Genomic DNA, 27,353 nt, shown 5'->3' with positions numbered 1-27,353 from the left:
CTCACCCACAGTGGAGCCACCCACAGTAACTGCCCAAAGACCCAGCCACACCCTCTGCCCTTCCATGCAGCCACAATGTTTTCAAAGTCCCAGCACACAAGGCTTCCACAGTCATGAGCACCCAGCCCCTCGTCAATTCTCCTGGCTCAGTTGTTCCTCTTGGCTGGTTGCTGAGCTTGCAGACACAAGCTGGCACAGCTGTTACTTACATCCAAAACGGCACCCACCCTCTCTTGGCTTGTTACAGGACACCAGTGCAGGGTGGTCAGGAAGAGAGAAACGTGCCCCCTTTTTTTCTCCTCTAGGTTGGCATGTAAACTGTCCCCCACAGGGCTCCAAGCCAGATTCACACCAAGCTCTTCCTGCAGGTTTATCACCAGTGGCTTCGGCTGCTGCAGTCTGGCCTCACCTCACTCTCCAAAGCTGGTGTTGAAGCTCTCAGCTGCTGGGGTCCTGAGTTGTGCACATCCACACCCTCCACATAGGTCCACCGTGTCGCTCTAATTTGCATGGAGTTTTCTCTTAAGTTTTTTCCCTTACTCTTCCCTGAGATTGTACTCTCTCCACTTTTTTTTTAACTTTCTTTCCCTAGACTGCAGCAGTAAGCTCCCTCCCTATTCTGCCATCTTCTTGTTCTCTAATTTTTTGCTTTCTTAATGAAAAGTAATTAATCATTAGTGTTTGCTTAGTGCTTCATACAATCCATGTTGTATGTACTCTGGAAGGTCAGGAAATAATGCTAAATGAGAAAGATAGAACAATATAGTAAGGGAAAGTGTATTTCTTTCTAAAGTTACTTAGAAACTCTAGTTGAGGCTTTTTAAAGTGTGTTTCCAAAAGTACTTTTCAAAATGATTCTCTAGATTTGTCATTTTTTCCCTACAAATTTTCCAATATCTGTGAAATTGTAAATCTTAGAATATTTTATGTTGGCCTTAAAAATGTGGCACTAAAGACAAGTTTTTCTTGTAGTCTGCCAAATTTCTGCCACACTGGAAAATGCACAGATGATTGTTTAACACTGTGTGCCACTAGACAGGAATTATATTTCACATCTTAAAAAAACACTTTCTCCTAAACTTGATTTCCTGCACTAAAAATTTTTAACTAAACCATTTTAAATATCAGCAGTCACAAAGAGATTTTTTATTTATACAAAGAATAGAATCTAAAATGAGCTTTCAGCATATAATCTTATCATTTAAAAAAAATCTGATTATTGCTGCGTGCATTGCAGAGCAGCAGGTTAAGCTGCTACTTGAGTTGCCTGAATCCTATATCAGAGTGTCATTTCCAGTCATGCTACTCTGCTTCTGAACCAGCTTCCCGCTAATGCACCTAGAAGACAGTGGATGATGATCCAAGTACTTGGGTTCCTACCACCCAAATGGGAGACCTGGATGCAATTCTTGGCTCCTGGCTTCAATCTAGCCCTGCCCTAGCTAATGTGGGCATTTGGGGGAATGAATCAGCAAATGGAATATCAATCTTTGTCTCTCCCTCATAAATAACAAACAATAATAAATAATATATATATTTAAAAAGGAAAACTTAGTGGGTGGCATTGTGACACAGTGGGTTAAGCTGCTGCCTGCCATGCCAGCATCCCATATTGGAATGCCTGTTCCACTCCCAGATGCTACACTTCTGACCCAGCTCCCTGATAATGGTCTGGGATAATCAATGGAAGATGTCCCAAGTGCTTGGGCCTCTGCTTCCCACATGGTAAACCCAAATGAAGCTCCTGACTCCTGGCTGTTGTGACCATATGGGGAATGAACCAGTGGATAAGAGATCTCTGAGTCTCTCCCTCTCCCTCTCTCTCTCTCTTCCCTCTCTCTCTCTGTCATTCTTTCAAATAAATAAATACATCTTTAAAAAAAAAAGAAATAATTAATTACTAAAATTTGTGGAGAAAAGTCATAATCTCACTACCAAAAATAATCATTAAATAATATATATCCTTTTAGACATTGAAATTACCACAAATGAGATACTACTCCTTTTTATAATGACACATGAAATTGTCCTAAAACAAAGATTTTCAGGGCAACTAAAGGCAATGCTAAGCAAGATTTCTAGAAAAGTAATGTATAGTATAAATTATCTGACAACCACACAGAGTGAAGGGACAGCCCTATGTACATCATTAAAGCTAATGTTCCCAAAGGAATGGCATGGGAAAAAAACAGACAAGAGAGGCATCTGATTTGTGCCCCAGTGTTTTAAACATATTATGTTATTCATTCTTTTACTTATCCTTTTGTAACATTTTATTGTACTTGGTACACCCCTCCTTAAATTCTTTCTCCCAGTGTCTGAATCTGAATTACTAGTTTCTGAATCCCTGAATTATTTTTTTCTCAAAACAAAGCTCATGTCTGATAAATCTTTGTCATCTTTAACAGCTTTTCTTCCCTCTTCCATCAAAACTAGACAACATAGCTATTGACCCACCCTCTCCCTTTCCTGTTTTCTTCCTCCCAATCACTTAATAGCTCTATACTAGATACTGTTAAAATCTATCTCACCTCACAGTTTCATAGCTACTTGTAAACCAAATTCACTTACTTCTCCTCAAATCACTTGCTATTTCTCTCCTTTCTCCAGTATTATTCCTTATCCTAGCTAAACACCTGGGAATTATCTTCAACTTCTCTTGCTTTGTCCTTTCTAATCTCTATTAAGTCATGCTTCAAGTGTCTCCTAAATTGGTTCATTCCTTTCTACCTACTCTGCCTTCACCCCAAGCCAAGCCAAAATTGCCTCACAATTGAATTTTAGCAACATTATCCTCTGCCCTCCCCTTGCTCCCTTCTTAGGCTATTATTATTGTAATGATCTGTGGGAGAGCACAGGACAATCAGGATTGAAATTAGGAGTCCAAGAGTATATTCTCTCTGCCAGGTGTGACCTTGAACAGGGTTCTTCTTTCTATGCCTTAGTTTCCTTATCTGTATAATGGCAATTTTTCATAGCTCTCACAAGTCCCTGTCTTCCTATTGCAAATGTCATTCCTTGTACGTTGTTCATTCCCTTTTAATTATGTATTTTACAAACATTTACAAAGTACTAATGTATAAGATACTATGCAAGATCCTGGGAAGAGACAGGTAAAAGACACAATCCTTTCCCTCAAAGAATTTATAATTTATTGGCAATAATGGATAAGTAACAAACATAAAGTATGTAGTATAAGTGCTATACTAAAGAACTTAATACATTCAAGTTGTTTTGAGGGCAGAAAGGAGCACCACTTCAGTTGCCTAGGAAGGATTAAAAATGATGTACTAATTCCAAGCTGAGGCTTTGAATCATAAGGATAAAATAATAATGAAGGCAGAGAAAGGAACAATCTCTTCTTATTTTAGAACAGGAGAATCCCGGAGTGTAGAAGGTAAGTTGCAAGGGGTGAGGTTGGTCATAATGAATGAACCTGAATGTTACTTTAAGGAGTATGGGTTTTATCTGAGGAAAACGTGGAGTACGGCCCATACTTTGACAAGTCATCCTGGACTGCTGGAGAAAGGTGGCTTGGCGGCACTGAAACCGCCAAAGCTAATGGCAAGATAACCCAACTACAAAAACTGGTGACCTGACAAAAATCGTTCACTAACACTAACCGATGCCTCAGGGCCTCTTCCAGCGAACTGACCTCCACTCGAGGTCTAACCCCGCTTCTGCATCACAAAGAGCGGGACCCGCGAGGGACCGCAGGGAAAGGCGCTTCCGGCGACCTCGCGAGATTTCCCGCGGGCCTAGAGCGTCTGGTTGCCCAGCAACTGGCGGGGGCTACGAAGGAAACTGACTCGGGCGAAACCTACCAAACCGGAGTTACAGATGCGACTTGTCGCAGGAGCGGTGAGGTGCCCTGAGGGATGAAGCATGGGGACCCAGGAAACCCTAGAGCCCTGTTTCTCAAACTTCCCCGGGACGCTTGTTACAGTGCAGTTCCCCGGCCCTATCTCTCGAGGCTTTTCAGAAAGACAGTCTGGTGGCCTGTGGTGTCAGCAGGTGGCTGCAATCAGGCTGGGTTGGGAAGCGGCTGTACAGAAGGGCTGCACGGGTGGAGGAGTGGCCGCTGGGCTAGTGAGCGAGTTTGGAAGGGTTTTTTGAAAAGGCCATTTAGAAGAGCATCTGGGCTGGGGCTCGCTAAGTGGAAATGTAGGTAGAAACTGAAGTAACGCTGGCCACCGTGAGTGGCCTGTGGAAGCCCCGGGATATGAAAGGCAAGAGGTCCGTTATAATGGAGTTTCAGAACGCCTGCAAAGCAGCTCTACGCTGTCCCCACCGGGATCTGGAGAGAACCAAGAGAACGCTATGGGGGAAATGCTTTGGTTTCTCAAATTTTAAAAACCACGAACCTCTTTTGAAAGAAAACCAAGGTTACCCCACAAGTGTTGAGATAATTATAAAATGTTCTAAAATATATCCAAATCCACGCTAGGTCCGGTTTAAACTGAGAGCTTATGATTTCTCTCAACACTACAATAAGGTTTTAATTAACATTTTATCAAGGTGAATGGCGGTGTTTTGATGAAACTCAATCCTCTACTAGGGACTGCTACAGTGCGGATTCTCTTGAGTTAACAGTATTAGTTTGGGCTGTGAGTTGACTCAATTCTCATCCTCATCTATATTTAAGCCCCTAGAAGTTATCCTATTGCTTGCTGATGATGGGACTGGGATACTTTTGTTTAATAAGTCCTTCATTTACACAGTGTCTGCCTCTTAACTTTTCGAATTATCTGAGATAGTTTTTTTCAACACCAACATCAGTTTGTGCACTAGAGTTTTACTCCATTTTTAGTGAATGAGTTAGGAAGGTAATCCCAATATTTGACACTCTGATATACTATTTTAAGTTAAAGGCACTTGAAAAACAGCAAGTTTAAAAAGATCACCCTTTCATTCTGATCCCATTCTCAACTGCCACTTGAGTAGCTTGAGTTAAATCTCTGGGACTCAGTTTCTTCACCTATGAAATGAGAACATTGGACAGTATTCCTGAAGGCTCTTTCTGATTCCAAGAAAGCATATAATAATAATTTAAATGATGCCCACAATAACAATTCTGTATTACTCAGGGAGAGAAAAAGATTTGAAAGTAAAAGTGATTGAGCTTTTAATTGATTTTGGTGCTTTAAATCTTTTTACAAAAACGCTTGTCTATAAACTTAGAAAATACCTTAGAAAAACTGTGAAGTAGCATATCAAATAATTTTCCTTAAGAAAAGGAGTAAGTCAAATAATTTTTTCAAGTTTCCATGTGATGTCATAATGCTTTTTTCTTTACTTTTTAGAAAGTTGAAAATAAACAATACGTAAATCTCCTTCTTGACATGGTATCAACACAGCGCTATTGCTGAGAGTTTGATTTATAGAGAAATCATGGTTCGACTGACCTTGGATTTAATTGCAAAAAACAACAATCTTAAAGCCCGAAAAGAAGGAACATTTTCACAGTGCCTGAAGAAAATAACTCATGTAAATTTTTCAGACAAAAATATAGATGCAATTGTAAGAACTCCTATTGTCTTTTATATAATTAACAATATAAAGTTGAAATTGGTTTGACCTAATATATTAGCTATACCTTGCTTATACTTAATAACTGTTTTATCAATATTATTTCACTTAAATAATATTTGTGATATTATACTTACTAAAATTGTCTACAAAATATACCATTGTGATTCTTAAATATACACATGACTGTTCCCAGACAGTATTATATAGTATAGCTATCTAGATTTAATAGCATATATTAGGAAATAATCACAAAAACAATTTTCCATATCAGAATTTTAAAAATATGTGAATGCTATATTTCAAGTTTAATGATGAAACATTTTTTTTACACATGGTTTAACTGGTTATGTGAATGCATGTTGCATTGGGCCAGTTATATCAGACGAGATTATGTTTACTTGGATCTATTCAAAACTACATTTTCCCAAAAAAAAAAATAAAAAAAAAAAAAAAAAAAAAAAAACTACATTTTCCCAATATGAGGTAATTCTTGGCTTTAATCTGGGAAACTAAAGGCTACAATAATCCAGCTAGGACATTTGTATTGTTACCTGTTGTCTACAACAAATGTGGAAGACTATAGGTGAGATAACTTTCACAGAAATATATAAATTAATGAGGGCAGGGATCATGTTTATTTTGTTCACATCACTCTAAATACTTCATCCAGTATAATGCCTGACTCATATTAACTGCTTAATAAATACTGAATGACTGAATGAATTGCCAAGCCCCAGACAAAACTGTTAAGAAATGCTTGTTTGTTTGTTTGTTTGTTTTAATTTTTGTTGTTGTTTTTTCTCTTTTTGCAGAGACCCAATTCAGCTCCCATTCTATATCCCTTTGTGGATTCCTGGTGATCCTTCTCCCCAAGAATCCAGTTGTCCAAACTTCATGTTTTTCTTTTGTTGCCCTGAGCTCTCATGTCATCATACCAAATATGGACTGCTTTCTCCAGAAAGCCTCCATTTAAAGCTTTTTTGTTCTCACATCAGTCAGTATTCCTCCAGTGTGGATCATCTTGGCTAGGAGGACAGCAAACTAGTTAAAGTAATTCACACTGAAGTGAGAATCACTTGTAAATTTAAAGTTCCCAAAATGTAGATGTTTTTCAAAATATCTTCTTAATGAAGGCTGAGATATTTTTGAGCAGAATATCACTCTCTCTCTTATCTCCTTATTCTAGGCTAATTCTACCACACATAAGAAATGACTCTTTTAGAAATACTTCTAATTATTCGTTTTCTTAAAATTAATGTTCATTTGTATAAAAATACATATAAAAAGAATGTAATCTTATCATTCAGAGATAACTTTTAACATTTAAGTGATATCCTTCCTTTTTTTTTCTAGGCATATATTTATGTAATTTTATAATAGTGAGTCATATTGAATGTATTGCTTTCACTTAATTATGTATTATGAAATCTGTAAGACATTGCTAAATAAACTAAACTATATTTAATGGTTTTGCAATATTCCTTTCAATAACATTATTATAATCTTTATTCACTCATTATTCTTGAATGTCTAGATGACTTTCAATTTTCAGTAGTATAAATCACAAAAATTTATTACAATCCTATAGAATGATTAAGCCCTGATTTATATTGTTGGAACAATAATTTGGTCAATGCTTCAACTTCTAGAGCAGCCTGTTTCCAAGAAAAATTTCTTGCATTAGGAACATTTTAACAAATATAATTTTATTAATATAATTATAGAATGCAGAAGTGTAGAACTCACGTTGTAATCATTTTAGTCTTGTTTCGACTTTACTAACAGAAAGACACTGTTCTTTTATATTAACCTAAAGGAAATTTACAGAATGATCAAGTGAAAGATTTTCTTAAAAAAAAAAAACTTCTAAGTTTTCAGAAAAAACTAAATATGACCTGTTTTTGTTTTCCTTTTAGGAAGACCTATCTCTTTGCAAAAATCTTAGTGTTTTATATTTATATGATAATCGTATTAGTCAAATCACTAACCTGAATTATGCCACAAATCTGACCCACTTGTACCTACAAAACAATTGTATTTCATGTATAGACAACCTCAGGTCATTAAAGAAACTGGAAAAACTGTAAGTGCCTTTATTTTGGGGTAATTTAACTGTTATCATTATAGTACTTACACATTTTATGCATGCAGGCATTTCCTTTTTCTGCGCTGCTCAAAAGTAAATTGAATATAAAATTGATTTTGAGTCTTACACGTGTTTTGTGGACTAGACTTCAATTTTTATTCTCTTTTACTGTTACTAATACAAAATGAGTTGTTTCACAAGTCATGCTCAACAATTTGTGTTTTATTGAGCCTGCTATACTTTTTTTTTTTTTTTGACAGGCAGAGTAGACAGAGAGACAGAGACAGAGAGAGAAAGGTCTTCCTTTGCCGTTGGTTCACCCTCCATCCAATGGCCGCCGCGGCCCGCGCGCTGTAGCCAGTGCACCGTGCTGATCCAAAGGCAGGAGCCAGGTGCTTATCCTGGTCTCCCATGGGGTGCAGGGCCCAAGGACTTGGGACACCCTCCACTGCACTCCCGGGCCACAGCAGAGAGCTGGGCTGGAAGAGGGGCAACCAGGACAGAATCCGGCACCCCAACCGGGACTAGAACCCCGTGTGCCGGCACCGCAGGTGGAGGATTAGCCTAGTGAGCTGCGGCGCCGGCCCAGCCTGCTATACTTTTCTTTGGAGGTGGCTGTGTGGGTTATGTTGTCTTAAGGGCTTATAGAGATGCCTAAAGCATCTTCATGTATGGCTCAACTGGCAAAAAATCTTTCATGAAACCCAAATTCTATGCCTTTCATAATCATGTATCTTAAAAGGTCAGGTTCATAGAATTTATAAAGCTGATGTAGATTTGACTGTAAGAAAATATTTATTCCTATAATCATTATAAGTCATTAGAATTAAGTAATAAAGACTGATGGATCAAGTTTTCCCAAATTGGAATAACTATCATCCTTCTCAAAAAAGTGGGTGAAGAGTGTCAGAATGATGACACAGACTGGAATGAGAAATGCTTATTAAAAATGCACATAGGGAGCCAGCTTTGTGGCTCAGTGGGTTAATCTGCCTGTGCTGATGCCAGCATCCCGTATCAGAACACCAGTTCAGTTCCCTATCAAACTCCCTGCTAAAGGAGTTTGGCCATCTAGGAGAGAGAATCAGTAAATTCTCATTCTCTCTCTCTCTCTCTCCTTCTTTCCTTCTCTTTCTTTCTCGTTCTCTTTTTCTCTCCCCTTCCCTCCCTCCCTCCCTCTGTCTCTCTTTGTGTCACTTTGCCTTTCAAATAATCTCTTTTAAAAAGTACACGGTAGGGTATTTGGTGTGTTGGCTTAGATGTGGCTTGGGATGCCCACATCCCAAATTAGAGTGCCTGTATTCCAGTCCTGGCTCTGCTTCCCATTTTAGCTTCCTGTTAATGTGCACCCTGGATGACTACGTCCCTGTCACCTACATGGGAGACCCAGATTGACTTCCAGGCTCTTGGCTTCTGGCTTCCACCTGGCCCAGCTTCAGCTGTTGTGGGCATTTGGGGAAACAAACCACAAAATGGAAGATCTCTATCTCTGTCTCTGCCTTTCAAATAGAAAAGAGAAAAGGAAAAGAAAATAAAAAAGGAAAGAGAAAGAAAAGCAAAGTAAGCAAGCATATTAGGGGCAGGCATTTGGCATACTGATTAAGACTCTGCTGAGGATGCCCACATCCCATAGCAAAGTGCCTAGGTTTGAATCCCAGCTGTGCTCCAGATTCTAGCTTCCTGCTAGTGCGGACCCTGGGGGGCAGCAGATGATGGCTTAGATAGTTGGGCCCCTGTTACCCACATGCAGACCCAGATTGAGTTCTTGGCTTCTGGTCTTGGCCCAGCTGCAGCTGTTGCAAGTAATTTGGGCAGTAAACCAGTGAATGGGGAAACTGTCTTTGCTTTTCGAATAAAACAAATAAAGAAAAATGTTTAGAAATGCATATTACTAACATACATATCCAAATCAGGATGTTTAGGTGTTAGGCTCAGAAATCTTTTTTCTTTTGTTAAATATTTATGTATGTACTTGAAAGGCAGGGTTACAGTATGAGTGTACAGTATGAGAGGGAAAGGGAAACAGAAGTAGAGAATCTTCCATCTGCTACTTTCACTCCCCAAAAGGCCACAACAGCTAGGGCTGAGCCAGGCTGAAACCAGAAGCCTGGAACTCCATCCCAGTCTTCCACATGGGTGTAAAAGCCCAATTACTTGGCCATCTTCTGCTGCTTTCCCAGCAGGGAGTTGGATCAGAAGTGGAGCAGGGGCTGGTGCTGTGGTGTAGTGAGTAAAGTTGCTGCCTGCGATGCCAGCATCCCATATGGGCACCAGTTCCAGTCCCAGCTGCTCCATTTCCTGGACTGGCATTCATATAGAATGCCAATGTCACAGGCAGTGGCTTAACCCACTGAGCCCCAACACTGGCTCCAGAAATCTTTATTTTTAAAACTATAACCCAAGTGATTCTTCTGCATCTGACCATATGAGAAAGCCAGATGCTTTTTTAAAGAACTATTTCAATTCTCACTAAAAAAAAAAAAAAAAAAAAAACTCCTTTAGATTCAATTAAGTGTAACACTATTATTTGTTGTCATTTAGATGAAACCTTTCATAGTCAATGTAAATACAACATCTGCATGTGTAATTTTCACACAGCTCAATGATTTTGTTAGTCTGATTTTATCTTGTTTAAGGACTATCACATTCTCAGAATGTCCACTCAGAATTTATATCTTTGTTTTGCAGGTATCTGGGAGGCAATTACATTGCTGTTGTAGAAGGTTTGGAAGGACTAGAAGAACTAAGAGAGCTTCATATTGAGAGTCAGAGACTTCCCCTCGGAGAAAAGCTTCTGTTTGATCCAAGAACTCTTCATTCTCTGGCAGTAAGGAGAAAGTATTTAAATACTTTGACAAAGAATGTAGTGATTAACAAGTTAAATGGAGCAGGAAGACAGTGAAGGTACATTTGGACACTGTACATGCCCTGCATGTTTATATGGTCAGTTGAGAGCTTATTTGAGGACTGAAGCTGATTTTTCCACATTATGTCTCATGAGACTCTGCATCTATAAAGTAGGATGATAATAGCTGCAGTTTAAGGTAACTGGAAGGATATGAAAATGTTATGTAAACTGAAGTTCTTTTTTTTGGGGGGGGGAACTATTACTTTTTTTTGTTTTTTTTTTTTTAAACTTTAATAAATATAAATTTCCAAAGTACAACTTTTGGATTATAGCAGCTTTTTCCCCCCATAATCACACTCCCACCCATAACCATCCCATCTCCCACTCCCTCTCCCATCCCATTCTTCATCAAGATTCATTTTCAATTATCTTTATATACAGAAGGTCAATTTAGTATATACTAAGTAAAGATTTCAGCACTTTGCACCTAATACAGATGTTATTTCATTCATAATCTGGACCTTCATTCACAATTAGTATGGCTCAAACTTTTAGGGAAAAAAAAATAAAGGAAGATGAATGGATGATTATTTGGCAACTTTTTTTTTTTTTTTTTTTTTTTTTTTTTTTGCCAGGCAGAGTTAGACAGTGAGAGAGAGAGAGGTCTTCCTTCCGTTGGTTCACTCCCCTAATGGCCGCTATGGCTGGCGCTGTGCTGATCCGAAGCCAGGAGCCAGGTGCTTCCTCCAGGTCTCCTATGCGGGTGCAGGGGCCCAAGCACTTGGGCCATCCTCCGCTGCTCCCCACCTGGGCCACAGCAGAGAGCTGGACTGGAAGAGGAGCAACCAGGACTAATACCCTGCGCCCCAATGGGGACTAGAACCTGGGGTGCTGGCGCTGCAGGCAAAGGATTAGCCAAATGAGCCATGGTGCCGGCCTATTTGGCAACTTTTAAACAACCTAGATATGTTAAGGCATTTTCTCCATGGATCCTGATTTGATTGTAGGTTGCACTATATATGACTCTTCCTATTCAGATCTGTGTAGTTTGAGCGCTCCAGTTGTGTTGTCAGACAACCAGTCAGTCACATGGAGATGCCCCAATAAGTTGACAAAATGGTGCCACTGAGGCTCTTATGACTTCAAAACAGGACTTTTAGGGATAGACTACCTTCAATTCCAGGTCAGGAAACATAAATGGGATAAAGTTGTTTTTGTTTTACAGATTTCATCAGTGTTATTTTTAAAGAGTCCAGAAATGGAGGACAGAAAATTCCTAATAATTTAGAGGTAGTTCTTTAAATTAAAAAAAAAAAAAAGTGACCTGGTTCTATTCTAGCCCCTCCAACCTCCCTATAGAATCAGCTGCCACCAACTCAGCTCAACTGTAACTGATCCAATTAACTAACCTCACTTTTGGGATGGCTAGTTTTATTATAAAACACCACTGAAAACATTCTTACTGATTCAATTTTTGTGTTGATTATGAAATTCTAAATGTAATACATGATTTTTTCAATTTTATTTTAAGTCTTAAAATGTATCAGGAAATATTTTCTCTAAAGGTCAGCTGTGTGTAATCCTTTAGTGTGTAGACCCCACTTCAGTAGAGATTCCTGGGCTTTGGATTTTAAAATAACTTTGATTTAATGTTGCTGTGTTGTATATTTATGTCCTCATTAACAGATAACATCAGAATTTTGCTAATTAGCTAGTTGTCTTAAGTGGCTTCTAAATCATATGCACTGTCAAGAGAAAACTATTCTATAGAGAAAAAATTAAAACCAGATATTCTTTGATTCTGGATTGTTTCCTATTTAGAAAAAAAAAGAGAAAAACTATTTCTTTATAAGTACAAATCTTATTGATATTTAGCACAAAATTAGAATTTGTATAAATTGCAGCAAGTATTTTTTCTATATGTGTTACTCACTTATTGGGGCATTTTTCTTTGAATTTTGATTATTTTATCCTAGAAAGTGAAAATAGGGACTGTTGAGGAATTATAGGCAAGAAAAATAAGTCATAGTTATACTATAGTTCTAAAAGTCCTATGTGGAAAAAATATATGACATGGAAACTAAATCTCCATGTCTTTTGTAATGAGCCAAACACTGTAAACTGATAAATCTTAAACCTTTCAAGTATTAGGATTTCTGGTTTCTTATAGATAATATTTAGACTATTTTACTAATACTAATTTTGTTACTTTTCTTATAGAAATCCCTCTCTATATTGAATATCAGCAATAATAATATTGATGACATAAAAGACTTAGAAATACTGGAGAATCTTAATCACCTCATAGCAGTTGACAACCAACTTCTTCATGTGAAGGTAGTGTAAAGAAAAATAAACTTTAAAATATTTATATGAAATTATAATTGAAAAATACATTTGAGGGCCAGCATTTTGGCACAGTGGGATAAGGTGCCACTTATGATGCCAGAATCGCATATCAGAGCACCAATTCAAGCCTCAACTGCTCTGCTTCCTATCCAGCTCCTTGCTTAAGTGCCTGAGAAAAAAGATGGTCTGAGTACTTGGGCCCCCCCATATCCACATGGCAGACCCAGATGGAATTCTGGGCTCCTAGCAGCCCCTACCTTTATGGCCACTTGGGGAGTAGACCAGCAGATGGAAGGCCTCTCTCTATATATTTAAGACTCTGTCAAATAAATAAATCTTGTAAGAAAAAAAAGAAATTAAAAGCTTTTGATAAAGAAGAAAAATGTATTTTGAAATAGTCATAAAATTTGTCACTTGAGTGTAGCATTTTAAAAACTGTTCTGGATTTGTTCTAAAACTAGCTTAGGATTCTCTACTTCTTAATGTACTTATTTGAATAATTCTGCCCTCTTATCTGGTTTTCTGCCCCAAACTCCAATGCCTCCATCTGTCACCAATACAATAATAGTCTTTTCTGAAAAGGAAGTATATGCTATTCTGCCCTCTTATCTGGTTTTCTGCCCCAAACTCCAATGCCTCCATCTGTCACCAATACAATAATAGTCTTTTCTGAAAAGGAAGTATATGCTTTTTACTCACTGCATTTTTCCATACAATTTAGATTTCCATACAAATTAGATTTCCCACTCCATAAATCATATCTCCCAGTGAATGAATTTGTACTAACTACAGCTACATCAATCCCATTTCCTGGCTATTATTATTTGAGAACTGTACCCTGGGTCTTGAATTTATTCTAGTTCTTACTAGCCAGAAGCATATCACGTAATATCATGCTGTATTCATTCAGTTATCTATTCAAATATGTATTGGTCACCTATGTCTTTGTCAGGCACTGTACTACTCAGTGTAGAACAGATGAAGGATACAATACTGGGCCTCAAGAAGCCTAGAGTCAACAAATGATAAAACTAAAATATGATTCTATTTTAATAAGTATTGTAGCCCTGACTCAACTTGGGGCTAAAGAAGTCTTCCTGGAATTGGTTATCCATGAGCTGAGCCATTGTTCCAACCTCAAAGTTTCTGGTTTGGCTATGGGATGGCTGTGGGATAATTTTATGACTGGGGACTACAGGAGGAAGAATGGGCTTATTTCTTCTATAAACAGAGCTCTTTTTAAAATTTCTGTTTATTTGAAAGACAGAAGGGAGGGAGAGAGACAAACTGGGAGGAGAGAGAAAGTGAATCACTCTGCTCAATCACTCCCCAAATACCTGCAATTGCCCTAGGCTAGGGGCTGATGCTTGCTGCTATGAAGTCAATCCAGGTCTTCCACATGGGTGGCAGTGATCCAACCACTTGAGCCATCACCTCCTGTCCCCCAGGGTATGCATTAATATTATCAAGAAGCTGGAAATGGGAGTGGAGCTGGGATGCAAACCCAGGACCAAAGATATGGTATGTGGGCATTTTAAGCAGTGTCTTAACTGCTACACCAAAAGCCTACCCCAGAGCTTTTGCTTTTTTGTTTTTAAGACAGAATGACAGAGAGGGAGAGAGATGGAGATAGAGATAGAAATAGATAGAGGGCCGGCGCCGCGGCTCACTAGGCTAATTCTCCGCCTTGCAGCGCCGGCACACCGGGTTCTAGTCCCGGTCGGGGCGCCGGATTCTTTCCCGGTTGCCCCTCTTCCAGGCCAGCTCTCTGCTGTGGCCCGGGACTGCAGTGGAAGATGGCCCAAGTCCTTGGGCCCTGCACCCCGTGGGAGACCAGGAGAAGTACCTGGCTCCTGCCATCGGATCAGCGCAGTGCGCAGGCCGCAGCACACCGGCCGCGGCGGCCATTGGAGGGTGAACCAACGGCAAAGGAAGACCTTTCTCTCTGTCTCTCTCACTGTCTACTCTGCCTGTCAAAAAAAAAAAAAAAAAAAAAAAAGAAATAGATAGAGGGAGAGAGAGATCCAATTTCCATTTGCTGATTCACTCCCCCAAATGCCCACAACAAACAGAATTGGGCCAGGCCAAAACCAAGAGCCAAGATCTCCAGCTGTGTCTCCCACCTAGGTGGCAGGAACCCAAGTATTTGGGTCATTATCCACTGCCTTCCAGGCACATTGGCAGAAGCTGGATTCGAAGCATGGAGTTATCAAGACTTGAACTGGCACTCTGATGTGGGATGCAGGCATTCCAAGGAATAGCTTAATGTGCTGCACCACAACACTGGCTCCAGAGTTCTTGCCTTTAGAACTACTCCTAGTTAATTTGTTGACTCTTAAAGAGTTACTTTGGCCTTGTTTCCAAATTCAGATCCATTATTTTGTTCATCCCATAATTGCTATAAGCAGATAGTAGGTGATTATGAAATAAATATATGTATTATAAAACAAATGAATTCCTCAAAATGTCATTGAAGACAATGGTAGATGTATACAATTAAAAAAACATAAAGAAGCACAAATCAACTTGTTATTTCAATTTGCAACATGAAAGATATAAGGAATTCATGGGATAAATTCTGTATTAAAAATATTTTAAATTTTAGAGTGGTTTTCTAAACTTATTCATTGAGCGTTTTGTATTCATTATTAGAATTATTTGATTTTCCTATGATGTTAGAATATTTGTGATAATGATGTGATTTTATGATAAAATGAGTACTGTCTTATATAATATACATAGAACATGTGATCCTATTCAAAGTGATGGAACCTGAGTATAGGTTTTGATTTGAGTAGAGTAGACTAGGACTGTGTGCAATGTCCTATATTTGTGGCTAAGCACAAATGCTTACCTTTCCTTGGGAAAGAAATTGGCACTAATCTTAATAAGTGCAGGATTAGTATGTACTTTAAATGCTTTGTGCCATCAGTCTCTAAGCACATGCTTGGCAAATAAATATTCAGTAATAAGTGGTGAATACATGAATACATCTTGAAAAAGCTGATGATTAGTTTTTATAATTTATTTGAGGACCAAAAGATAGGCAGAGAGAGAGAGAGAGAAACACTCCCATTCTACTGGTTCACTCTCCAAAAGCTGGGAGCTGGGAATACAATCTGGGTCTTGCATGTAGGTGACAGGGACCCAACTACTTAATCCATTACCAATTGCCTCTCAGGATGCACATTACCAATTTCCTCTCACGGTCCACAAGAAACTGGAATCAGGAGTGAAACTGTAACATGAACCCAGGTACTTCAATATGAGATGCAGGCATCCAAATCAGTGTTTTAACTACTAAGCCAAACATCATCCCAAGTAGTTTTTATTATTTTTAAATTTTTTTGAAAGGTAGAGTGACAGAGAGGACAGACAGAGAGAAAAAGAACTTCCATCTGCTGGTTCACTCCCAAAATGGCTACAATGACCTGGGTGAGGCCAGGACATAGCCAGGAGACTAGACCTCTATCCTGGTCTACTACCTGGGTGGCAGGCACCCAAGTATTTGGGTCATGATCCACTGCCTTCCTAGGTACATTAGTAGGGAACCAGATCAGAAGCGGACTAGCTGGGACTCAAATCAGCAATCTGGTATGAGATGCTGGTGTTGGAAGTGGTGGCTTAACCCACTGTGCCACAGTAACAGTCTCTAATTTTTAATTATCAAGAATCATTTTAGCTATTGTCATTACTTCTAAAGTTTTAGATTATTATTACTTTAACTTAGAACAGAGAAATCTGACAACAGAATAGAACTTCTAGCCTTCAAATGATCCCAGAGGAAATTCTATTGATATGGACTAGGCAGGGAATTATTAAGGAGAGGGAGCAGACTTCAAGCAGTCTCTGTACTTTAGATGAAAAGTACCATTAAAATCACACCCCCTTCCAAGCCAATCCAACATGGCTACAGGCTCTGCACACCCATTTTCTCTTGATGCACCTGAGCCTCATCCCCCCATCACACACAAGATACCATGATGACCATGTGCATGCAAAGCTACACATGGAGACTCCATGAAACCTTCCCAGAAATCACCAAGTGCACTGAACCCTGCCAGAACTGCTCCCTGTCTGTATATTCAGCCACTCCTTATACCATAATGGGGGATGGGAGGTGCAGCCTGAACTTCCATGGGTGCAGCGGCTGGTAGCAACAGGGCAGCAGCTGCAGCAGGTACTCCTCCCTCCTAGTGGAGGGAAGATGCCCGCACTCACTTCTGAATGGTACTATTTCTAACTCTTTAAATAAATCCTACTCATATTCTTGCACTTTATCTATGTCTGTTCTTCGAATTCATCTCTCATGCCAAGACAAGAATGAATAAATCCAGCTGGGGACCCCCAGACACCTACCCAACAATACTACTGTATGACATTATCGCCAATCTGTTTTGTTGACAGTGATCACTCCTATGTCATGTTAATACATAGCCAGAATAAATGTATAACCAAAATAAATACCTTCACTATTGCTAATTATTTAATATAACGATCAGTGTCTAAATAGCCAATTCTTCATTTTTAAAGATTGAACTTAATATATCTCCTCTGTGTGGCTTGTCCTTCCCATCAGTAATCTATTCAAAATACGCCCTGTGTGCCAGGCACAGTTCTGGGTCTTTGAAGAAACATATCCAAGGCACTGGGTCTCTACACTGAAGGAACTTATATTTCAGAGGGGCAGGGGAGGAAATGGTCAGAACATACATAAACAGAGAAGACTATAAAAAAGTGCTATGAAGGAAGCAAATTGGATGCTGTAAAAGTGGTCAGTGGATATTTTGGGTCACATTATAAAGAAAGGCCTCCAAGGAAATAACATTTACATTGACAACTTAAAGATGAGAAAGAAGAAAGTATAAAAAGCTAGGGAAACATGTCAGGTACAGGGAGCAACAAACACAAGGGCTCCAAGGCCAAAGAGAGCTTGGAGTGTTCAAGGAAGCAAAAAGGCCAATTCACTGTGGTGGAATCTGTAGTACAAGCTCAGTTTCCAGCACCTTGTATAGGTTCTCAATAAATAATTGTTTAGGGTATGAAGAGGCAACAATACAATGTGAGATTAGAAAGAAAGGCATAGAATCATTCATATGGGTCCTTTTAGAACAGTATCACAGTTTTTACTTTATTCTAAGTACAACAAAAAGTCACTGAAAGGATTATATTTGTTAAAAAGATTTCTCTCCCTGTTATGTGAAGAATGAGTTTCAAGAATGACAGCAAGGAGATCAGTTGGAAGATTACTGCAGAAGCTAAATAAGAAAAGATGGTTGCTTGGAGATGACGAGGAGTGGGTAGCTAAGAGGTATATTTTTAGTTACAACCCATGGAACTTGTTGAGTAGGATATAAGAATAAAAGAAAGGGAGGAATCAGGATGACTCCTAGATTTTTGTGAGAGGAACTGGGAAGATAGTGACAACCTTTATGAGTTTGGGGATAACAGACAAAGGATAGAAGAATTGCTTCTATTGAGATACCTTTTTGACATTGAAATGGACATATCAACTAGACATCTATAGTTCAAGGGAGAAAATTAGAATGTTTTAGAACCAACAGCATGTACATGATTTTTAGCACCATAGGGTTGGGTAGAAGATAGTTAAGACAGAATAAATGAGACCAAGGCCAAGCAAAGAAATACTCCAACATGTAGAGATCAATTAGAAGGCTCCAGAAAGAGTCAGTAATCTTGGAGAAAAGTGAGCTTTAAGGAGAGTGTGTTCTCTTACTGAATGGTGTTCAGTGGTTAACATGAAGGCTGATAAGAGGCTAACAGAAATGTAATGGATTTGGCAACAGTGAGATTATGTCTGGCCAAGTATTATGCTTTTTGCATACTTCAGCAGGAGTTTACATTATTTTTCTTCTCTTTTTCTTTTCTTTAAAGATTTATTTATTTGAAAGGCAGAGTTACAAAGAAGGAGGGAAAGGCAGCAAGAGAGACAGCTTTCATTTGGTAGTTCACTCTCCATTTGGCCACAACCACTAGGGCTGGGCCAGGCTGAAGCCAGGAGCTAGGAGATTCATTCAGGTATCCCACATGGGTACAGGGTCCCCAGAATTTGGGCCATCTTCCATGGCTTTACCAGGTACATTCGCAGGGAGCTGGATTGGAAGTGGAGAAGCCAGGACTAGAGCTGGTACCCACGTGGGATGTTGGCGTTTCAGGCAGCCGCTTAACCCACTGTGCCTTAGCACCTGCCCCACGTTGTTTTCTTCTAAACTGAAGCCACAGAACCTGTTAGAAATATCTTTCCATGTTATGGTTTGAGAAACTTCTTTCTGGCTTTTCATGAAATACTCATATTTTCTCTATACCTGAAATTTCAGTATATGAATTAAAGGGGTGATACCTGGAGAGAAACTTTAACAACAAAATTACAGAGAGCCAGCTTAATTCATGAAGTCAAAACAGATAGGGTGTGGGTCAAATACTACAGTAGAGTGTAATGCTGATAAAAGGGAGCTTTAATGAAAGACTGACTAGTGAAATGTTAGGAAACCAATGCATTTCTCACTCTAATGTTACACAAAATAGGTGCTACTCCTAAACTTCACCTTAGTAGCTTAAAAACATGAGGCAAAAATTGGAGGATTTATTTTAGGAAAATTGATCAGCCCAAGAGAAGACATCTCTCAATTCTGAAATTTAAGGATACCATAGGGAAAATACCAGCTGCCTGCCCAATTGCCCTACAGTGAGATCAACCCATGAGTAAGTCTTGCCCTCACACAAATATTCTTATTCACTTTCATAAATGAACAGGACCAGCAGACATGTGAAAAAGAGGCCCTAAAATTAAAGAAAGACAGAAATGAACTCAGTAGAAACAAATCACGTGGATGCAGGAAAATTTTTTTAAATCCCACTATAATTAATTTCTTAAGAGAGATTTTAAGAAAAGATCACATAGCCTTAAAATAAAAACAATATTCTATTTTTTTAAACTAGAAATGGAACTTCCATATAATCCAGCAATCCCACTACTGGGTAAAAACCCAAAAGACATGAATTCATTTTATCAAGAGGTACCTATTCCACCATATTTATTGCTGCACTGTTCACAATAGCCAAAATATGGAATCAACAAAGGTGCCCATCATTAGATGGATGGATAAAGAACTCATATATATACCACATATATTCATATATTTATGAATATTATCCAGCTATAAAAAGAATGATATACTATCATTTGCAGCAAAATGGTTGAAACTGGAGGATATCATATTGAGTAAAATAACCCAGAGTAGAAAGACAAAAACCACATGTTCTCCCTTATATGTGGGAGCTGAAATTAAAAAAAATAAAAAAGGAGAGAAATGCCTATATGAGTCAGTTTTGCTGAAAACACATGTTTGGTCTTTGAAAACAAGTATAAAATTAATAAACTTCAAGCCAGACTGATTAAGGAAAAAAAAGAGAAGATACAAATTAACAATATCAAGAATGAAAGATCATTATATAAGCTACCAACTGTAAACATATTGCACCAAGTATTAAAGCACCCAAATACATAAAATAAATATTAATAGACCTAAAGGGAGAGATAGACTCCAATATAGTAAAGCAGAAGACACTAGCACCTCACCATCATCAACAGATAAATCATCCAGATAAAATTAACAAAGTAATAGCAGGGTTAAATTCTACCCTCGATAAATAGGACCTAGAAGACATTCACATAGCATTCAATCCAGTAGTTACATAATAAAATTCTTTTCAATAGCACATGGAAAATTCTCCAGGATGGGTCATATGGTTGTTAATAAAATAAATCTCAACAAATTTTTAAAAATAGAAATCATATTGAATGTGTTTTCTGACTTCAGTACAATAAAACTAGAAATCAATACAAATAATATATTGGAAACAATACAAACACATGTAAATTAAACAACTTACTCCTGAGTAACCAATAATCAATGAAGAAATTAAGAGAAATTTAAAAATTCCTTGAAACTAATGAAGATAGAAATACAACTTATCAAAATCTATGGGGTACAACAAAAGCAGTATTAAAAGGGAAGTTTATAGGGGCCGGCGTTGTGGCACAATAGGTTAAGCCACAGCCTGCAGCACCGACATCCCATATGGGAGCTGGTTTAAGTCCTGGCTAGTCCTCTTCCAATCCAACTCTCTGCTATGGCCTGGGAAAGAAGTAGAAGATGGCCCAAGTCCTTGGGCCCCTGTACCCATGTGGGAAACCTGGAAGAAGCTCCTGGCTCCTGGCTTCAGCCTGGCCCAGGCCTGGTCATTGTGGTCATTTGAGGAGTGAACCAGCAAATGGAAGATTCTCTCTTTCTCTCTCTTTCTCTCTCTCTCTCTTTCTCTCTTTCTCTTTTTCTCTTCTTTTCTCTGTGACTCTGCCTTTCAAATAAATAAATATTTCTTTTAAAATGGGGGCGGTATTTTATAGCAATCAATGCCTACATCAGAAAAGCTCAGAGCCAGAATTGTGGCATAGTGGGTGAAGCCACCACCTGCAGTGCCGGTGACCTATGTGGGCCTTGGTTTGAGTCCCAGCTGCTCTGCTTCTGATCCAGCTCCCTGCTAGTGCATCTGTGAGGGTAGTGGAGAATGGCTCAAGTGCTTGGGTCCCTGCACCCATGTGGGAGACCTGGAAGAAGTTCTTGAGTCCTGGGTTCTGCCTGGCTTCAGGGCTGATCCCATTTGGATCAGCTGTTGCAGCCATTTGGGAAATGAACTGGCAGGTGGAGGACCTCTCTTCTCTCTCTAGCTCTGCCTTTCAGATAAATAAAATAGATATTTTTTTAAAAAGGCAGAAAGGTGGTTGGCATTTAACACAGCAGTTAAGGCACCAATAAATTTGGTATACTAGAAGAAAAAACAAATTCCAAATACATATACTTTACTAAAACTGAATCATGAAGAAATACCTAAATAGAACACTAACAAGTCACATGATTAAGTCAACAATTAAAAGTCTCCCATCAAAGAAAAGCTCATGACCAGAAGGCTTCACAGTTGAATTCTACCAAACATTTAAAGAGGAAATAATACCAGTTCTTAAATTGCTACAAAAAGGGGCTGGTGTCATGGTATAGCAGGTAAAGCCGCTGCCGTATCCCGTATGGATGCAGGTTTGAGTCCTGGCTGCTCCCTTCTGATCCAGCTCCCTGCTAATGCACCTGGGGAAGCAGCAGAAGATGGCCCAAGTTCTTGGACCCCTGCACCCACGTGGGACACTGGGATGAAGCTCCTGGCTCCTGGCTTTAACCTGGCCCAGTCCTAGCTATTACAGTCCTCTGAGTAGTGAACCAGCGGATGGAAGATCTCTCTCTCTCTCTCTCTCTCTCTCTCTCTCTCTCTCTCTCCCCCTTTCTCTCTCTCCCTCTGTAACTCTGCCTTTCAATTAAGTAAAAAGGTAAACAAGAAAAAAAATTGCTACTAATAAGTAGAAGAGGAAGAACTCCTTCCAAACTTATCTTATTCTTTGAGGCCAGCATTGCTCTGATACCAAAACCTGACAAGGAAAAAACAAAAACAGTAGTTGGCCAATATCCTTAATGAACACTGATGTAAAAATCCTCAACAAAAACTAGCAAACCAAATCCAACAGCACATTTAAAATATTAATTGCCAGGATCAAATAGGAACCATGTTAAAGATTCAAGATTGGTTCAATGTCCTCAAATCAACAAATGTGATATATCACATCAACAAAATGAAGGACAAGAATTATATGATTATCTCAATTGATGCAGAAACAAAGCAGGAAGTACCACACTACCTGATTTTAAAATATTTTACAATGATACAGTAATTAAAATAGCATAGCAGTGGCATAAAAAATACATGGATTAATGGAATAGAATAGAGACCTGAGACCCTAGAAGTAATCCCACCCATTTACAGCCAACTGATTTTTGACAAACGCTCTGACAACACGCACTGGAGAAAGGATAATCTTTTCAATAAATGGTGCTGGGATAGCCACATGCAGAAGATGAAAAAAACCATACCCATATCTTACACTGTACAAAAAAAGCCTCAAAATAGACCTGAAACTATGAAAGTATTTTAAGAAAACATAGAAGAAATACTTTGGGACATTGGGACAGGCAAAGATTTCTTGCATCAGACCATAACAGTAAAGGGAGAAAAGGCAAAAATAAACAAATTGTATTTCATGAAACGGAAAAGCTTCTGTGCAGCAAAGGAAACAATCAATGTGGTTAAGAGTCAATCTACATATTGGGAGAAAATATATGTTACACATCTGACTGTGGGTTACTAGCCAGAATATGTAAGGCACTCAAATAACTCAATAGCAAAAAAAAAAAATCCAATTTCAAAATCGACAGTAGATCTAAGCACATGTCTCAAAAAAAAAAAAAAAAAGACATACAAATGGCCAATAGGTACATAAAAAGATGCTCAATATCACTAATCATCAGGGAAATGCAAGTCAAAACCATAATGAGAGACTACCTAACTTCAGTAGAATTGCTTATTATGAAAAAAAATAAGATAACAAGTATAGCAAAGGGAATCTTTTCACACTGATGTTGGGAAAGTAAATTAGTATAGCCATGTAGAAAACAGTATGGAGGTTCCTCAAAACAAGTAAAATTAGAATTAACATATGATCTTGCAATAGCACTATTGGGAATATATTGAAGGGATATGAAGTTGGCCTATTGTGAAGATATTGCACCTCATGTTTATTGCTGAACTGTTCCATAGCCAAGCAATGGAAACAACTTATGTGTCCATCAACTGATGAATGGAAAAGAAATTGTGATGTATATACACAATTAAATACTATCCAGCCACTAAAAAGAATAAAGTATTATCATTTGCAACAACATGTCTAATTGTCTCTCAAATAAGTCAAATAATAACTTTAAAATAAAAAAAGGTGATCCCACAGAAGTTGAGAGTAGAATGGTAACTACTAGAGGCTACAGAAAGTTAAGGTAGAAGGAAGGATGGAGAAAGGTTATTTAATCGGTAATAACTTATAGATACTTAATAATAACTTACAGTAATAAGTTCTGGTGTTCTGTTGCATAGTAGGGTAACTATATAGTTGATAGTTGATGATAACACACTATATATTTTAATAAGAAAAAAAAACCCATAGGCTGGCATTGTATCTTAGGAGGTAAAGCCATCACCTACAATGCCAGCAACCCAAATGGGGGTACCAGTTCATTTCCTAGCTGCTCCACTTCTGATGAAGCTCCCTGCCAATGACCTGAGAAGAGCAGTGAAAGATGGCCCAAGTGCTTGGACCTCTTCTACCCACATGGGAGACCTGGAGGAACCTCCTGGATTCTGGCTTCGGCCTGGCTCAGTACTGGCTATTACAGTCATCTGCAGAGTGAACTAGCAGGTGAAGATCTCTCTCTCTCTCTCTCTCTCTCTCTCTCTCTCTCTCTCTCTCTCTTTCTCTCCCACTATCTCTATAACTCTTTTTTTTTTTTTTTTAAGATTTTGTTTTATATTCATTTGAAAGAGTTACAGAGAGAGGTAGAGACAGAGAGAGAGGTCTTCCATCGCTGGCTTACTCCCCGATTGGCCGCAACAGTCAGAGCTGCACCGATCCAAAGCCAGGAGCCAGGAGCTTCTTCCAGGTCTCCCACACTGGTGCAGGGGCCCAAAGACTTGGCCATCTTCTACTCCTTTCCCAGGCCATAGCAGAGAGCTGGATTGGAAGAGGAGCAGCCGGGACTAGAACCAGCGTCCATATGTGATGCCGGCGCTTCTGGCCAGGGCTTTAACCCGCTGATCCACAGTGCCAGCCCCCATAACTCTGACTTTCTAAATAAATAAGTAAATCTTTTTAAAAAACAAACAAAAAGAAGAAATAATTGTGAATGTTTCACCTTAAAGAAATGAAAAACATTTGGGGAGATAGGCAAGTTTATTCTGACTTGACATTACACAATGTATACATGTACTGAAACATCACAGAGTACCACATAAATATTTACATCTTTTTAGTGTAAGTTAAATTTTTAGGATTATTTTTAAAACAACACCATGAATGAAAAGATATAATTACAGTTAAAATAATAATAAGGGAATGTTGTAGAAAATTTTTGCTAATAAAGTTGATAGCTTAGATAAATTCCTTGAAAGATGCAAATTACCTAAATTAAGAAATAGAAAAATCTGAATATCTCTGTATTTAATAGTTCTATTAAATAACCATATTTCACAAGCTAAAAGAAAACTCCAAGACCAAATGAATTAATTCACGTGTTGTATCAAACACTTAATAAATGATAACAATTTCTTCAGAAAATAGACAAGCAAAGACTACTTCATGAAGGGGCTGGCATTGTGGCACAGTATGTTAAACCACTGCCTACAGTGCCTATATCCATATGAGCACCAAGTCCCAGCTGCTCCACTTCTGATCTAACTTCCTGCTAATGTACCTGGGGAAGCACCAGAAGATGGCCCAAATGCTTGGGCCCATGTCACCCAAGTGCTTGGCTGTGTATAGCTTATGGGCACTGCAGGTGGCAGCTTAATCTGCTACTCCACAATGCCATCCCCTAAAGTTTTTAAAAAATAAAATAAACAAAAAGTATTACTATAAAAAGTAATAAACTGAACTTCTTGAAAATCTGCAAAATTTCTCTTGAAAGACATCATTAATGAAACGGTAAACCACAGACTAAAGGAAAATATCAGTAATACATATATTTCACAATTTTTATCTAGAATATATAACGATATCTAACAACTCTGTAGTAAGAATACAAACAGCATGTTTTTAAAATGGGCTAAAGGTTTCAACAATGGTCAATAAAATAAGAAAAAATGCTCTGTATTATTATAAATGAGAAATTTATTAAAATTAAAAATAATTATTAAAATTAAAAATGAAATGTGGGATCACTACACACCTAATAGAATGGCATTTGGTGAGCATTTGGCCTAGCTGTTATGATACCCTTTGGGATGCCAGCATCCCATATCAAAGTGCCAGGGTTCAATTCCCAGCTGTGCTCCCAATTCCTGCTAATGTATACCTTGGAATGCAGCATGTGTTGGGTCTCTGCCAGTGTATACCTTGAGATACAGTACATGTTGGGTAGAAGAACTACGCTGAGTTCCCAGCTCATGGCTTTGGCCTGGGCCAGCCCCAGCTATTCTTAGTAATTTGGAGTGACTCTTTTGGAATGATGGAAAATTTCTGTACTTTGATTATGTTGGTTATTACATGGATTAATATGGTCATTTAAATAGATGCATTTTGTTGCATATAAATTTTAACTAAATAATGTTTATTTTAAAATAATATTAGATAAATATTGCCGGCGCCACAGCTCACTAGGCTAATCCTCCGCCTTGCAGCGCCGGCACACCGGATTCTGGTCCCGGTTGGTGCGCCGGATTCTGTCCTGGTTGCCCCTCTTCCAGGCCAGCTCTCTGCTGTGGCCAGGGAGTGCAGTGGAGGATGGCCCAAGTACTTGGGCCCTGCACCCCATGGGAGACCGGGATAAGTGCCTGGCTCCTGCCATCGGATCAGCGCAGTGCACCGGCCGCGGCGGCCATTGGAGGGTGAACCAACGGCAAAGGAAGACCTTTCTCTCTGTCTCTCTCTCTCTCTGTCCACTCTGCCTGTCAAAAAGAAAAAAAAAATTAGATAAATATTAAGAACTGAAGGAAATGAATTTTCAGAGTGAAACCGTCTCCCAAATGCCGAGCATAGTAGATGAAAACTGACCTTAATCAAGGTCAGCCTTAAAAAGTTTTAAGACAGCCAGAGTAGAAAGAAAATGCTTAAGGCTTCTACAAGGGAAAAGAAGATCATAATACAAAGAATTATGAATCAAATGGGTCAGTATGGAATATAATTGAGTACTGCCTTCATAAATTTGAGGAAAAAATATTCCCAATCTAGAATTATACAGTCAATTTTTCAATCAATTATGAGGTATAAAACATGTTTTAGCATGGAAGCTCTCAAAACAGTTTATATCCCACAGGCGTTTTCTCAGTTAGCTATCGGAAAATGTGTTCCATCTAAATAGGGTAAACCAGGAAAGGAAGACATGGTATCTAGGAGACAAGAGAAAGGCCAGGAAAATTCACACCATAAAGGTAAAAGGTGGCAACCAGCCCAATGCTGTAGCAGGCTGGATAAGTGATAAGAAAATTATACAAAGAAACAAATAGTTTTTAACTCTAGGGCAAATAAGAAGCAATAATATAGTATAAAATGTAGTTTAGCTGTGAACAATATTTGTAAGCTTAATAATTAATCACTGAATACTAATTTAATTAACAATCTTAGTATAACTATTGACAGTATGAGAGAAGGGAAGTACAGTAGGGGTTGGAAGTAATATTTATGACAGCTAAATCATCATCTTTCATAGTAGGAACTCAGGATAAATGTCTAAGTTTTAAAAAAAAGCAAGAAACAGTAGGGTTTTTTTTTTTTTTAGAAATATGGAGGTATATGTGTGTAGAAATAGCTGAAATTGAAAGTAGTTTTGTTATAAATCCTATAGTCTTATTTGATTTTTAAAATATGTTGGA

The 27,353-nt window shown here is 38.5% G+C and overlaps 1 protein-coding gene across 4 annotated transcripts in view; it reads left to right on the top strand.

The window, feature by feature from the left end:
- The first annotated feature begins 3,757 nt into the window (after positions 1 to 3,757).
- The window catches only part of PPP1R42 (protein phosphatase 1 regulatory subunit 42), a 48,705-nt gene continuing 25,109 nt past the window's right edge, over positions 3,758 to 27,353 (top strand). For 2 of the 4 annotated variants that reach the window (XR_007919084.2, XM_017341366.3), the window contains exons 1-5: positions 3,758 to 3,861; positions 5,304 to 5,520; positions 7,449 to 7,615; positions 10,307 to 10,445; positions 12,687 to 12,803. Coding sequence is in view for 3 of the 4 variants with exons in the window: in XM_017341366.3 (XP_017196855.2) it covers positions 5,392 to 5,520; positions 7,449 to 7,615; positions 10,307 to 10,445; positions 12,687 to 12,803 (552 nt within the window). In the remaining variant the exon portion in view is untranslated. Of the gene's footprint in view, positions 3,867 to 5,303; positions 5,521 to 7,448; positions 7,616 to 10,306; positions 10,446 to 12,686; positions 12,804 to 27,353 lie in introns of all 4 variants that reach the window. The other 2 variants (XM_017341367.3, XM_002710453.5) reach the window with 2 other exon arrangements.

Source organism: Oryctolagus cuniculus, chromosome 6, assembly GCF_964237555.1.
Source record: "Oryctolagus cuniculus chromosome 6, mOryCun1.1, whole genome shotgun sequence".
In the NCBI taxonomy this organism is placed as follows: Eukaryota; Metazoa; Chordata; class Mammalia; order Lagomorpha; family Leporidae; genus Oryctolagus; species Oryctolagus cuniculus.
The sequence above is the reverse complement of the archived record's forward strand: the minus strand, read 5'-3'. Positions and strand labels throughout refer to the sequence as shown.